Source organism: Crotalus tigris, unplaced genomic scaffold (genome assembly GCF_016545835.1).
Source record: "Crotalus tigris isolate CLP2741 ecotype Arizona unplaced genomic scaffold, ASM1654583v1 scf7180000019068.10715455, whole genome shotgun sequence".
NCBI classification, from domain to species: domain Eukaryota; kingdom Metazoa; phylum Chordata; class Lepidosauria; order Squamata; family Viperidae; genus Crotalus; species Crotalus tigris.
The window spans coordinates 6516580-6530292 of record NW_024097358.1 but is presented as its reverse complement, the minus strand read 5'-3'; the positions used below and the strand labels follow the sequence as shown (position 1 = coordinate 6530292).

At 42.8% G+C, this 13713-nt stretch overlaps 1 protein-coding gene across 9 annotated transcripts in view; it reads right to left on the bottom strand.

The window, feature by feature from the left end:
• DMXL2 (Dmx like 2) overlaps positions 1-13713 on the bottom strand; it is a 68610-nt gene that overhangs the window by 7688 nt on the left and 47209 nt on the right. For 2 of the 9 annotated variants that reach the window (XM_039358855.1, XM_039358856.1), the window contains exons 29-40: positions 12435-12473; positions 10809-10990; positions 9730-9860; positions 8519-8604; positions 7966-8167; positions 6630-6747; positions 4847-4912; positions 4272-4358; positions 4045-4166; positions 2735-2888; positions 1939-1999; positions 565-692 (exon numbers count right to left, since the gene is read on the bottom strand). In XM_039358855.1, the coding sequence (XP_039214789.1) occupies positions 565-692; positions 1939-1999; positions 2735-2888; positions 4045-4166; positions 4272-4358; positions 4847-4912; positions 6630-6747; positions 7966-8167; positions 8519-8604; positions 9730-9860; positions 10809-10990; positions 12435-12473 (1376 nt within the window). Of the gene's footprint in view, positions 1-564; positions 693-1938; positions 2000-2734; positions 2889-4044; positions 4167-4271; positions 4359-4846; positions 4913-6629; positions 6748-7965; positions 8168-8518; positions 8605-9729; positions 9861-10808; positions 10991-12434; positions 12474-13713 lie in introns of those variants that run through there. The other 7 variants (XM_039358857.1, XM_039358858.1, XM_039358860.1 and 4 more) reach the window with 5 other exon arrangements.

The following is a 13713-nucleotide window of genomic DNA, read 5'->3' as shown; positions in this document are numbered from 1 at the left end:
TGAGCGTGTCCCAAAGAGCCACGTGGTAAATGAACGTTCGTTTATCAAGAAGCAATTGCACTTTGAAAAAAACCAATACATTTAGGATCTCTTTCATTGAATAGAGTACTGAGTTCATCCTCTACATCCGTGTTTTTCAACCTTGTTGGCTTTAAGATATGTGGTGATGGGACAGTCGCTCTGCTTTAGAATTTCCCCTTCGAACGGAGAAACAGAGAAACTCAACTGCTGGTCAGCACTGATGATATTACCTAGTCAGGTAATTAAATGTCTACAAGCAAACCAAGGACCCCATAGTGGTTTCACTCCTCCTCCTCTTCCTCCTTTCCAATCTGCAAACTTCCCCCTCCCCTTCTAGCATTGATGATTTTACCTAGTTGGGTAATGAAATGTTTGTTTGCAGCATCCTGTGGTCACACAGTCAACATTTTATAATGGTTTTCCTGAAGACTAGAGTTATTTCCGATTTTGGCTAAAACTGCGCAATAGCTCGCTTAATGACTGTGTTCTTTTAACGACCGTGGCCTTCGTTCTACAACTTGTTCTGCAAGTGGAAGGCCTCACCTTATTGCCCTGAGGATTGAAATACATTCGAGTGACCCTGGCGTTGCCTGCTTGTCGGAAGCACACCAGCTGCTGAGGTCTGGTCCATTCAAACATTCGGACGCTGCCATCCTGGGCTCCGGTAAGATCTGGCAAACCATCCCAAGTGCCCAAACAAGAAATTGTGATTAGCACATAATAACAGAACAGAGAAACTACAACAGAATAATGGAGTTAGAAAGGGCCTTGGAGATCTTCTAGCCCAGTGGTGGCGAACCTATCTGGGCACGCGCGCCGTCACCCCAGCCCCGCCTCCTCCCACAGCCCCCTCCTCACCAGCAGACCCCCTAGAGGAGAGTCACCCCCGGGTGTGGCCCATGCGGAACAGCGCAGCCAAGGACATGGCAGCCAGGCAGTGGGGACAAGACTCTGCCCTTGCACCCCGTCACGTGCAAATGCTGCTGCGGGGCGCGGGCAGAGGGCGTGGCCACCATGGTGCTGCTGGGCCACCTGGGCAATCTGCGGCAGGCTATGGAGGCAGTGGATGGCATGCGGGACGGGGACGGTGTGGGGGTTTGGGCACTCAGTCTCTAAAAGGTTCGCCATCACTGTTCTAGCCCAACCCTCTGCTCAAACAGGAAAACCCTAGAACATTTCAGACAAATGGCTGTCCGGTCTCTCCTTAAAAGCCTTCCTAATCAGCGAAAGGGAAGGAGCAATGTGAACAGATCTCATTTTTAAGGCTCTTCTTTAGGCTGCTGTAAGTAATTGGCTGTGAAATGTTGGACCATAAGTTGGACCATAAGAAAGGCTGAGCGCAAAAGAATTGAGGCCTTTGAACTATGGTGCTGGAGAAGACTCCTGCGAGTCCCTTGGACTGCAAGGCGTTCAAACCGGTCAGTCCTAGAAGAGATCAACCCCGACTGCTCTTTAGAAGGCCAGATCCGGAAGTTGAAACTCAAATACTTTGGCCACCTAATGAGAAGGAAGGACTCACTGGAGAAGGGCCTAATGCTGGGAAAGATTGAGGGCAATAGAAGAAGGGGACGACAGAGAACAAGAGGGCTGGATGGAATCACTGAAGCAGTAGGTGTGAACTTAAATGGACTCCAGAAGATGGTAGAGGACAGGAAGGCCTGGAGGAACGTTGTCCATGGGGTCGCGATGGGTCGGACACGACTTCGCAATTAACAACAACAAAGTAATTGAACTGATATTCAACCTTTTCTCAGATTTAAAGGGGGCCCTGCACAGAGTTTCCCCAGTTGGATCCCGAGAAGTAGAACTAGTGAATTCTGTTCAAATGGGCTCTTGTTGGCTTTAGGTTTGATACTTTCCTCACCGTCCTACCCGATCTCTCCGCCATTTGAATTGCCAGTCAGAAGAAGTACTTACAATACTGATGGATCGGGTGAGATGTCATTCTTTTGACATTGTTCAAGTTCCGTTTGATGAGCTGCGTGCAAAAGGCAATTAAATTCACCATCAGCTAGGCTGCCCCACAACTGACAGAATCGCTCGCGTTCATAGCAAAAAAAAAAAAAGAGATGAAGAAATGTCTTTGCAATATTTAATACTAAATTCTCAGTGTATATTAAAGTGGATCTTGGGATCATTTATTGCTAAGATATCCAAGAAAGGTATGTTAAGGATAAAAGAAAAAATAAATAAATCTGGTATTTTCTGCCATCTAGTGGCTTAGTAAATGTACATCATGTGACAGCATTTTGCAGTCCTTATCTAATCCTAACAAGTTTACAGGATTAATGCTCTATCTGTCTGTGTATCTAATCCATTTGTCCATCCATGAATATACTTATCAGTCTGTCTATCCATGCAATGAACCACCCATTTGTCCGTCGTCCATCCATCCATCCATCCATCCATCCATCCATCATCTATCTATCTATCATCTACCTACCTACCTACTTACCTACCTACCTACCTACCTACCTACCTACCTACCTACCTACCTACCTACCTACCTCTATCATCTCTATTTCTCTCTCTCTCTCTCTCTCTCTCCAGCCATATCCCACCTTTATTACTTAGCAAGTCAATCAAGGCAGCAAACACACACAGAGAAAAAAATACATGGGTCACCAGATGTAACATTGTGGACGGAAGACGAAGAGACAAAATATTTGATGGTATTCAAATGGAGGAGAGTGCACAAGGAGAAATTACTTACTATGCCAGCTCCAGTACTCGTTTGCCCACTGCCCAACCATGGCATTGATGAAGTGGACAGATTTGAAACATGCTGCATCTGAGCCACTGCAAAAGACGCAGCGCTGGACTGTGTAAGCGTGGTGGTGGAGCCACGAAAATCAACATCATCTGAACTACACAAAAAAAGGTGAAAATAGAATATTGGAATTTTACGTGGCTAAGATTGAAAGAGCAGCAAATTCCAGCATTCAGAAACTAGTGAAACTTCATTCATCTAAGCAATGCTTAGCCTCTCTCAAAAATGGACAATTGAGGAAAACAGAAGGCTGATGTTTAATTTGGATCAAAATTAAGGTTTTTTTTTGGGGGGGGGAGAAAAGAGGCACACAGCAAAAGTAGGACAAAGTTACAATTTCAGCGTGACAATGAACAAAACAGAAAAGATTGGAGAATCCTAATTTTTTAGATAGATTTCCCTAAATCTTGTAAGAATTAAGAAGTTGGACCACAAGTGAATTAAGATCTTTGCTTGACCATGCTTAGGGAGATCTGGGTTAGGACCTTTGCTTGACCATGGTTAGGAAGACCTGGGTTAGGACCTTTGCTTGACCATGGTTTGGGAGATCTGGGTTAGGACTTTTGCTTGAGCATGCTTAGGGAGATCTGGGTTAGGACCTTTGCTTGACCATGGTTAGGAAGACCTGGGTTAGGACCTTTGCTTGACCATGGTTTGGGAGATCTGGGTTAGGACTTTTGCTTGAGCATGCTTAGGGAGATCTGGGTTAGGATCTTTGCTGGACCATGGGTAGGAAGAAGTGGGTTAGGACTTTGCTTGACCATGGTCAGGGAGATCTGGGTTAGAATCTTTGCTGGACCATGGGCTAGGGAGATCTGAGTTAGGATCTTTGCTTGACCATGGTTAGGGAGATCTGGGTTAGAATCTTTGCTGGACCATGGTTAGGGAGATCTGGGTTAGGAACTTTGCTTGACCATGGGTAGGAAGAACTGGGTTAGGATCTTTGCTTGACCATGGTTTGGGAGATCTGGGTTAGAATCTTTGCTGGACCATGGTTAGGGAGATCTGGGTTAGGAACTTTGCTTGACCATGGGTAGGAAGAACTGGGTTAGGATCTTTGCTGGACCATGGTTCGGGAGATCTGGGTTAGGACCTTTGCTTGACCATGGAACTGATGGGCTGACTAGTAGACCAAGCTACCTTACAGAGTTGGCAGAAAGAGGGGAGGCCTTCCCTTGAGGTCCACGAGAGAAAAAAAACGGAGATGGGTCCATACGTGATAACATCAATAAAAACTGGTGAGACCATCCAACCTTTTTGACTCCCCGTCAAACTCTTCTCCGATCCATATGTAGGGCTGTGCGGCCAACAGGGCGGACACGTCCAGTTCTTGCACATCGTGGGTGGAAGCTAAAACGATCTCATTGATGTTTGCCTGCACAAGACCCCACCCCCCCAGGCCAAAGCTTAGGTGTTAGTGGCCTTGGGTTCAGCCAAAGGTTAACACCACGAAGGTAGCCAGGGCTTCAGAGGGCCTTACCTTATTCACCGCAAATGCGAGGATCATATCTGACTCCTTGTGTATAATTTTGGCCCTTCCTCCTGGGTAGCCAAGTTCCGCCTCCACCTGGAAAAGAAGGAAGCTATCCTTCACAACAGGCTCATCCAAACAGGTCACAACATGAGTGAACACCTGAGAGGGAAGCCTTCAAGAGAAGCTCAGCAACCATGGCTCTTTTTTTTTTAGAGGAACATCTACTTTCCAAGAAATTTCCATATTCTCCAGCATGCAAGCTGGTACACAGAGATTGGACAACCTCTGTCTGGAACAGTGTAGGATCTTCAGCTTGAGCAAGGGGTTGGACTCACTAGAAGACTCCTAAGGTCGCTTCCAACTCTTTGTTATTCTGTTTAGGATTTGCTCCTTGGCTTTCACATGGCTTCACTTGTATCGCCTCCAAAGGTTAGTAGAAAGAGTTAAAAGTCTGGGAGAGAAACTCAGTGCCCTTGTTAATTTTGCGTTAGGAAAAGGAAGGCAGGAATATGAGCTTCAGTGTAGGGTTTGTTTGTTTTTAAAGAAAATCATAGTAGACATTTAGGGAGACGGAATAATACCTTGACTTTGCCATCTTCTGCTGGACTGCTCTGTTTTATGACATGCTTCTCGCGGTCTTCTACAGACTACACAACATCACACAGTCACAGATGAACAACACATGCACAAACACATACATATATAAAAAAGGGGGGGGGAAATGAAAAACCTTCCAGGTCAGCAGTTAAGCGGACACCTTGTTCTTCATTTATTTATTAAGGTGTTTTTTTTAATCCCGACTTTATTCCTTTATCCCTTGAGTTAGAGGTAACTCAAGGTGGCGAGCATACGTAATACTCCTTCCTCTTCCTATTGGCCCCATAACAACAACCTTGTGAAGTGGGTTGGGCTGAGATGGAGAGAGAGAAACCGGCCCAAAGCCATCCAGCTGGTTTTCATGTCCAAGGTGGGACTAGAATTGTTCTTGTTCCTAGGCTAGTACCTCAGCCATTACACCAAACTAGCTCTCTGACTTGGTGCTGTGCTAAAGTTTGAATGCGGTTGACATGCTGTTCTGCATAATATGTGTTCTTCATCACCCTGGCTTTCTTCTTTTAGGAGAAGGGGTGAAAATAGAGCGATTCTAAAAGCACTGCCAAGTAGAGGAATGCAAATTCATAGGATACAATAGGCAAAGCCGAAGAAAAGTATGGGCAAGTTTCATTCTAGCTGGATATTTTAATCTGCAGTCTTGCTGGGCCCAGCTTTCTTGTTTTGAGAATGGACTCCATGCAGGACGCAATACTGTCCATCCGACCAATGCTCAGCAGCATGGAAGATCACTCATCTGGATGGGGAAGGATGAGTTTAAGGCTATCCAGATGTTGCTGAATGGCATCCCTTATTACTGGTCAGGGTGACTAGGAAAATTGTGAGTAATGCAGGACACTTGTAGTTTCCCAGACTTTGCCCAATGTATTTGCTCAACTTGGGGGTACATCGTACCCATCTATCTTCTCCTTCCTTTTCAATACAGGAAAAAAAAAAGAGAGGATAACATTGTTTAATCCAATATCTCCCCTGATCATGTTTTACTCACAGCGTGGATTGCTAAGAAAGGAAGCTTCATCCTAAATAAACTTAAGATTAATACCTTAGTTATTTCTGAAACTAAAAGGGTGTTGAGTGTCCACCAAACTGAATAAACTAAGCCAAAAAAGGGAACACAGCATGTTCCTGTCCATAAAGTTGGGCTATTCAGGTGCTGTCATTGTAAGCATTTATTATCATTTATTTTAAGGAAAGTGTTGGGAGATCCTGTATATTAGGAGTTTTGGTATGACTCTAACTCAGTGAATTTTGCCAATATTTCTCCTCCTAACCATCTCGGCTCAGATACCTACCACCAATAAGTCTTATAAAAGGGATTTCTATTAAGACAGATCTTAATAAATGCTTACAATGACGATTTCCCTATTATCGTTAATCCAACAAAGCCATTTAAACTCATCATTTGCAACAGGAGGAACGGAGCAAAACCATGACAAAGCTTTCTGAAGATTGCTGGAATACTTTTTTTAAAAAAAATTATAGGATGTCAGTGCCAAGTTAGAGACCCTCAAATATTGAAATCCAGGGAGAATAAATGCTTTTGATGGAAAATATGCTCAATCCCATTTCCTCTTTTATAATCTAACAGAGAAGACCCAGGATATGGCTGCATTATGTCCCAAAACATTTGGAGGGCAAAAGTGAAATGTATGACCGAAACAAAATGTAAATGAGTAGAAATTGATATAAATAAGAGTAACACAAAACGTCGCTGGAAAAACAGAACTTAACACTTGGATTTCTTTCACTAACCTCACTTTGCTTTCTCTTCTTGGTGAATGTGTATCGAATGAAAGTATCTTGCAATAATTCTTGTTTCACTAGAAAATGCCACAATCTTTTAGCTGGCAATGCTGAATAATCTTTTGATCTATGAGTCGGTGGGAAGAAGGGAAAGTATTTTATTTCTTTAATCAGGTCAAGAACAGATGGAATCAGAAAAAAAAACCACTGTTACAAACAGTCACAAATTCTTAAAATGGATTGTCTTGTATTTATTTTTTTGCTGTAAAAAACACCGTTTCCTCTTTGGAAATGTCTCTTCTAAGAAGCTGTCATCTGCTGCTAAGCGTGACATTAATTCCCTGGAAATAATTAGGCCTCAAACTCAGAATCCTGGCTTCACAAGTTCAAGAAGGTTGCTATTTTTAAAAACGATCAAAGCTGGCAAGTAAATTCTAAGCATTCCCAGAACAGAATTGGCTATTAGAGTTTCCAGCGACTATAATGAGCTGCATTCATTAAATAATGTCTTTGCATCTGCTAGGGAAAGAATTAAGTTAGTGCACCTCCGTGCTTCTCACAGAATGGTCAAAAGTCATGCTAACTGACCACAGTGATCTAAGGCTATGATAATTGGAGATCTAGAAGCTCACATTTCCAAAAGGCAACTGGACTTTCTTGTTTTTTTTCCCTTGGAAAACATTTTGCTTGTCATCCAAGAAGTTTCTTTAGTCCTCCGAAGAACTGAACTGAAGCAATGGATGAGAAGCAAAACAGTTGGAGCAGTTCCAAGCAGTTCCAAGAAGGCTCCACTCCAGACTCAATTATTTCCAGTGAATTGATGACCCTGGCAACACAGATAAACCTCAACGACTCTCTGAAAGAATGCAAATGGCCAGCGGTCTGCAAGGAATATAAATCCTTCCATTCCCCACCATCCAGCCAGAGCTGAAGAAGCTTCTTGGATGCGAAGTGAAACGCCTTCAGAGAAAAACAAGAAAGTCCAGTTGCCTCCTGAAAAAACACCTTTGGGAAAATTATAATCTGGATGACTGAGAATCTCCCTAGAAGTTTAGTTGCCTTTTTGGAAAAGCACCATTGGGACAACCATGACCTTAGATGATTAAGAAACTCCACAGACATCCCAGAAGCTCCAGATATTCTAATACATCTGGAGAAGAATGTTCAGAGGACATGGATTCCCATCAAAGCTTAGAACAGATTTCTCCCATAAGTCCCTTCCAGTTGTGCTGAGAAAATGGGCCATAGCCAGCTTGGCCAGGAAATCTGGAACATGGTAGCCTTGCCACATCTGGAAGACCAACTTCAGATCTCCCCTCCACTTTTGAAATAAAGTATTTCTTACTTAAATGGTGTGTTTTCAGGATCAACCATTGCTTTGATTCGGGCCGCAGCTGCTCCGGCTCCTAACCCCAATTCGGGGAAACAAGTATTGATGTAATCTGGTGGGGGACCTTCAAAGCGGTCCATTCTTTCTTGCAGGATCTGTTCCCAATTCTCCAGATTTTTAATCACAGCGGTACCCAGAGGTGATGTGACGGGAAGCTCTGAAACGTGAACAAGTTTGTGGTTTGTTTCTCCCAAATAAAACACAAGCTCATTTCTGGATACCTCTTTTTTGAGGAAGTTTCAAATTCCGCCAACATCTCTGCCTCGCTTTATTTATTTAAGACATAAATAAATATACAGCCGCCCATCTTATAGTGAACATCTTTTCTCTTATTTTGCATTTGTTCTACTTTGCAGTTGCATTCGTTCTTCAGAAGGGCCTTGGGGACGAATATGATTTGTGACGAGAAGAAGTAAACACATTCCACGGAATTCATTATTTTTAATTTGTCGGGTTGAAAACTATAGAGCAAGCGCATCTGATCATCAAAAGCATAATGCAAACTCACCAGTTAGTTCTAAGCCGGTAATGGGGAAAAAGTTCTTAATATTGTTCAGAGCAAGTTTGATCATTGCCAAATGGATAAGAGCCCAGCTGCAGAAAAGAAGAAATTTTAAATTTTTATGCAATGAGGGAGAAGAAAAATTAGATATATGCTGCGTCCAACCATATTTTAAAAGAAAAAAAATAATAAGAGGGAAGGAATATGTTGAATGTATTGAATATTAATGTTAGATTATGGCTACTCAAAGGTTGTGCCTTGTTTTTGGATATCCCATCTTTTACCAGCTAATTCAAGTCCTAACTCTGTATACTAGACTTTTCCAAAGTTGTATGATGTATGGACTTCAATTCCCAGAATTCTAGTGTGGCCACTGCTGAGAATTCTGGGAGTTAGTTCCTATCTTTGGAGGGTCTCCAGGATAGGGAACATTAGTGCACCTGTTATTTGGAAAGGAGGTCCTGCTTCATTTACTTAAATAATTGCAATCCACTCCCTATTTAGCTGGTAGGGAGACTTTCTCCTAAATGAATATACATTGAATTCACATATACAATATACAATTTGGTGTTTGTATATAATGCCAACTTTCACAGAAGGATCAAAAGGATATGCTCATTTCATTGTATCTTAACTAAAAATCTAGGTTGTTTTTTTAAAAAACCATTCTCCACAACTGATCATAAGTCTCCTTATTCAATGCTAGTATAACTCTGAATGGTAGTTGATAAGAAGTTGATAAGCAAGGACTACTTGTATTTCCAACCCATCCACAAAACCTCAAACAAAATTGCTAGGTGATTCAACTTTGGGACACCTCCCACATTTCCTGGAAAGCCAGTGAAACTTGGAATAGTTTGGCTTGGGAAATATTTATGTTTATTCATTGGAAGGAAGGATGGTCTTCAAGTGACATTCTTGTTGTCTATAGGTGTTGTGTTTCCAACTCCCATCACCAAGACAAGACAACACAACAGTGGGCTAGAATGACAAAGGTCAAGGCAACACAAAAGTGGACTAGAATGACAAGGGTCAAGGCAACAGAACAGTAGGTTAGAATGACAAGGGTCAAGGCAACACAACAGTGGGCTAGAATGACAAGGGTCAAGGCAACACAACAGTGGGCTAGAACCACAAGTGCATGTATTGTTTATAGCAGGAGAAAAACAGAAGGCTTTGGGTGAGCTTCTGAATGTTCCAGCTTGGTGGTTTGCTACCTGTATGAATTGGCATCCTTGTGCTCCTGAATCTGCATATCTGAGAGAAAAGCATCCTCATCGTCATCCTCACTATGGATGCTTTCATCAGAATCGTACATCACCCCACTGTCTGAAAAAGGAAGGAAGGGCTGTAAAGGAAGGACAAAGAGAGGCTTCAAAATTTGCTCTTCCAGATCTCATTCACACAAATGAAGCTGCTTCATTTCAGAGACACAGGAGGACTTCAGAGGTCATGAAAAATGCCCTAATGGGTAGAGCTACTCAACACTGGAGGAGGTAACCTGGGAGATCATGGGGCTGGATGACCATCAGGGGTGGTGATCATCCTAATTTCTATATAAAGAAGGAGTTAGATCAGACATTTCAAACTTGCAACATCACGTGATGTTGCACGACACATCAGGACTGTTTTGCCATTGCCAGCAGTGGGGTAGGCATGGCTTCCACGTGATGCGTCCGGCCCTTGGGCTGGCAGTTTGACATCCCTTGGTTAGATGATCTCAGGTTCCTTCTAACTCTTTACTTTTTAGGATCCTATGAAAAGGATCAGAAGGGAAATGGATTGGCTTCCCTGATTCACAGAACTGAATCAGACCTACTTCTTAGAAAGAGTGCAGAGAAGAGCAACAAAGATGATTAGGGGACTGGAGGCTAAAACATATGAAGAACGGTTGCTGGAATTGGGTATGTCTAGTCTAATGAAGAGAAGGACGAGGGGTGACATGATAGCAGTGTTCCAATATCTCAGGGGCTGCCCCAAAGAGGAGGCAGTCAAGCTATTCTCCAAAGCACCTGAAGGCAGGACAAGAAGCGATGGATGGAAACCAAGGAGAGAACCAACCTAGAGCGAAGGAGAAACTTCTTGACTTAGAACAATTAATCAGTGGAACAACCTGCCTCCCTACACAGAAGGCACCTACACGAAGTTGTAGGTGCTCCATTACTGGAGGTTTTTATGAAGGAACTGGACAGCCATTTGTCTGAAATGCTATACGGTTTTTCAGCTTAAGCAGGGGGGTTGGACACCTCCAAGGTCCCTTCCAACTCTGTTACTCTGATGTTCATGGGGAGCTTACCTTAGCCACAAAATAGTCTAACATGCTGAGTTCCGGGGGGATGAATTTTTCTTTGTAAGAAGGTCTTTCCGCAGGGACTGGGGGAGGGACCACACTCTCCTTCACGGGTCTTCCAGGTACCAGCATTCTCATGTTGAATCTCCGGCGATGCTTATCCGTTTCTTCTGAAGGGACTGGCGGGGCTAAGCAGAGACAGAGTTTAAAGAAATACATCACCAAACGATGAGGACAAACTGGCACGTTCATCATTTGATTCCATAGGGCCAATTTCAAGTTGTAGAACTGCAAATATAGGAAGACAACATAGAAACTACACTTAGAATTTTTGTTAAAAAAATAATTACCAGGTCCTGGTAATCTTCAGGAAGAGCCTTGAAATTGTGGGCATTCTTGCAATATAATGGCTTGAGAATAATCAGTACTTGTTCACTGTCAACCACACGACGTGGAATCTTTTCAGAAGAATTAACTAGGCAGTGCTGAAGATTACTCTGATTTCACTGCAAACATGCTCAATTTTCAAAAACACAGCGCTATCTACATTGGATCTACCAATCTAATACAAACTACCAGCAACAGTCGATAAATACGCTTCTCTGAGGTTGATCAAATGTTGTCAAATCTCAGTCAAAACAGGCTTTAAAAAGCTCCCGTTCAGCAAGAAAAGTTAAAAAAAAAAAATAGCAGAAGGGGTTTCCTCCCGATTAACTCTAAGTGTAAAATATTCTGAAGTTTGATTTTTTTTCCCTCCTCTCTTTTTAAATAGAACTGTAGATATGAGCAGGGCAGGTTGAAATATTGGTTAAATCAAAATAAAGATTCAATAGGTTCTCTCCCTAGGGCAATCTCTTGTAAAGCTCAGTGGTAAAATAGTTTGAAATGTCAAGAGGAAAAACACTGCATGATTTTAAAGGTCTGTTCTTAAATGTGATGTGATTTAATGCCAAATTATCCTCATATGTATTGTAGACTCTTATTTCTTGCAGAGATTGTATAGGCCAGTGGTGGCGAACCTATGGCACGGGTGCCAGAGGCGGCACTCAGAGCTCTCTCTGTGGGCATGTACACCGTCGCCCCAGTCCTAGGCCTTCAGCTGGGTTTTATAAAACCTTTTTGCTTTAGGCATCCGCCGCCGTGTGCAAAAAAAAAAAGGTTCAATCAATCAGTCAATTTCAATTTCTCGCGGGAAAAAAAAAGATCTGGCAAAGTTGGAATTGATTGAACTTTTTAGTCCCACCCAGTCTGCTGTTACCACCGCAGCCATGCCCACCCAATTGGCCACGCCCACCCAATGGGCCACACCCACCCAATGGGCCACACCTACCCGGCACCCGACGATGCATAAGTGGGTTTTGGGTTGAAGTTTGGGCACTCGGTCTCTAAAAGGTTTGCCGTCACTGATATAGGCTTCTGGCCTTCTATAAGCCAAGAAATTTTGTATAAGATATTGGTAGATGGAAACAGATCAATAGCCCAGTTTTATTCCCACATTGTTTGTAAGGCTGCTCTTTGCTGCACATGGCATTTGACAACATTTGACTACACTACAAACTGACTAAAACTTGACTGAACAAGTTTCATTCCTCACACAAGTTGGATCAGATTACACAGCAAAGCCTCACAGACCTTCCTTAGTGTCCTGTGTATCGCCAGAAACTGGATTGGCTACCGGATTTAAAGAAATGTTAGAAGTGAAAAACGAAACAAAACAAACAGTGTGGAAATCAGAAGAAAAGGAAGCTGGGGAATTTAACTTAGAAACTAGTTTTTAAAACACTGTTTCAGAAAGATGGAATACCCATAACCCTTGTCATCAGAAAGCAAGCTCTAGTTATATGTCAGGATTTGTTAACCCATTCTAATCCTAATTCTAATCTCCCTTTTAACTTTGGAGGCAAGAAAAATCCAGATAAACCGAGGTGGCGCAGCAGTTAGAGTGCAGTCCTGCAGGCCACTTTAGCTGACTGTGTTCAGCAGGTCAGCGGTTCACATCTCACCGGCTCAAGGTTGACTCAGCCTTCCATCCTTCCGGGGTAGGTAAAATGAAGACCCAGATTGTTGGGGGCAATGTAAATATATATATATATATATATATATATATATATACATTGCTTACTGGTGTACACCACTTAGAGAGTGCTTGCACTTAAAGCGGTATATAAGTCTCATAAATAAATAACATGACACCGCTATTAATTCTTACAAGAGAAATGGTAGAAAAATAACACACAGTCCCTATTACGGTTCATAAAAATCTCCAGTTATGAAAAAGAGGAGAGAACAACAGATCAAGCAGAACAAGGCGACACATCTCCAAAAAAAAGAGGGAAAGATTAAAATCCATGCAACAGATCCAGGACTGGACCTGTTTTTAGAAGAGTATGGACCACATGCCCACCAGCACACATATACCTCACCATCCAGAGGGCCACTATCACAGCCAGCAATGCTTTGGTTGATGCCCGATAGAGCAGTGTGGTGGGGCAACTGTGAATTGCCGAAGGATGTTATGGTTCCTGTGTTGGTGGATAAGTGCTGCGGTTTATCTGAATTGAACAGATTAGAAGTTGAGTGATTGTCACGTCTGCGGGCTGGAACGGTGTATGTTTGCATTGTGATAATGGGCAGAAAACAGGAGTGTTCGGTAAAAACTCAAACTCTCTCTTCCTCCCAAGTAAACAAACCACCAACTTTCTCTAAATGTAAGAAAAGCAATGTCTAAGTCAGTGGTTCTCAACCTTTTTAATGCTGCGACCCCCAACCGGTTGTAAGTCGAGGACTACTCAACTGGTGCCGCACCGTTTGCAGAATGGGACTTTTGGCGGGCTCAGCAGGGCAGAGACAGCCTGGACAATTCCTATTGGCTTTTGAAAGCCAATAGAATTAGACTCTATTCAAGAGAGTC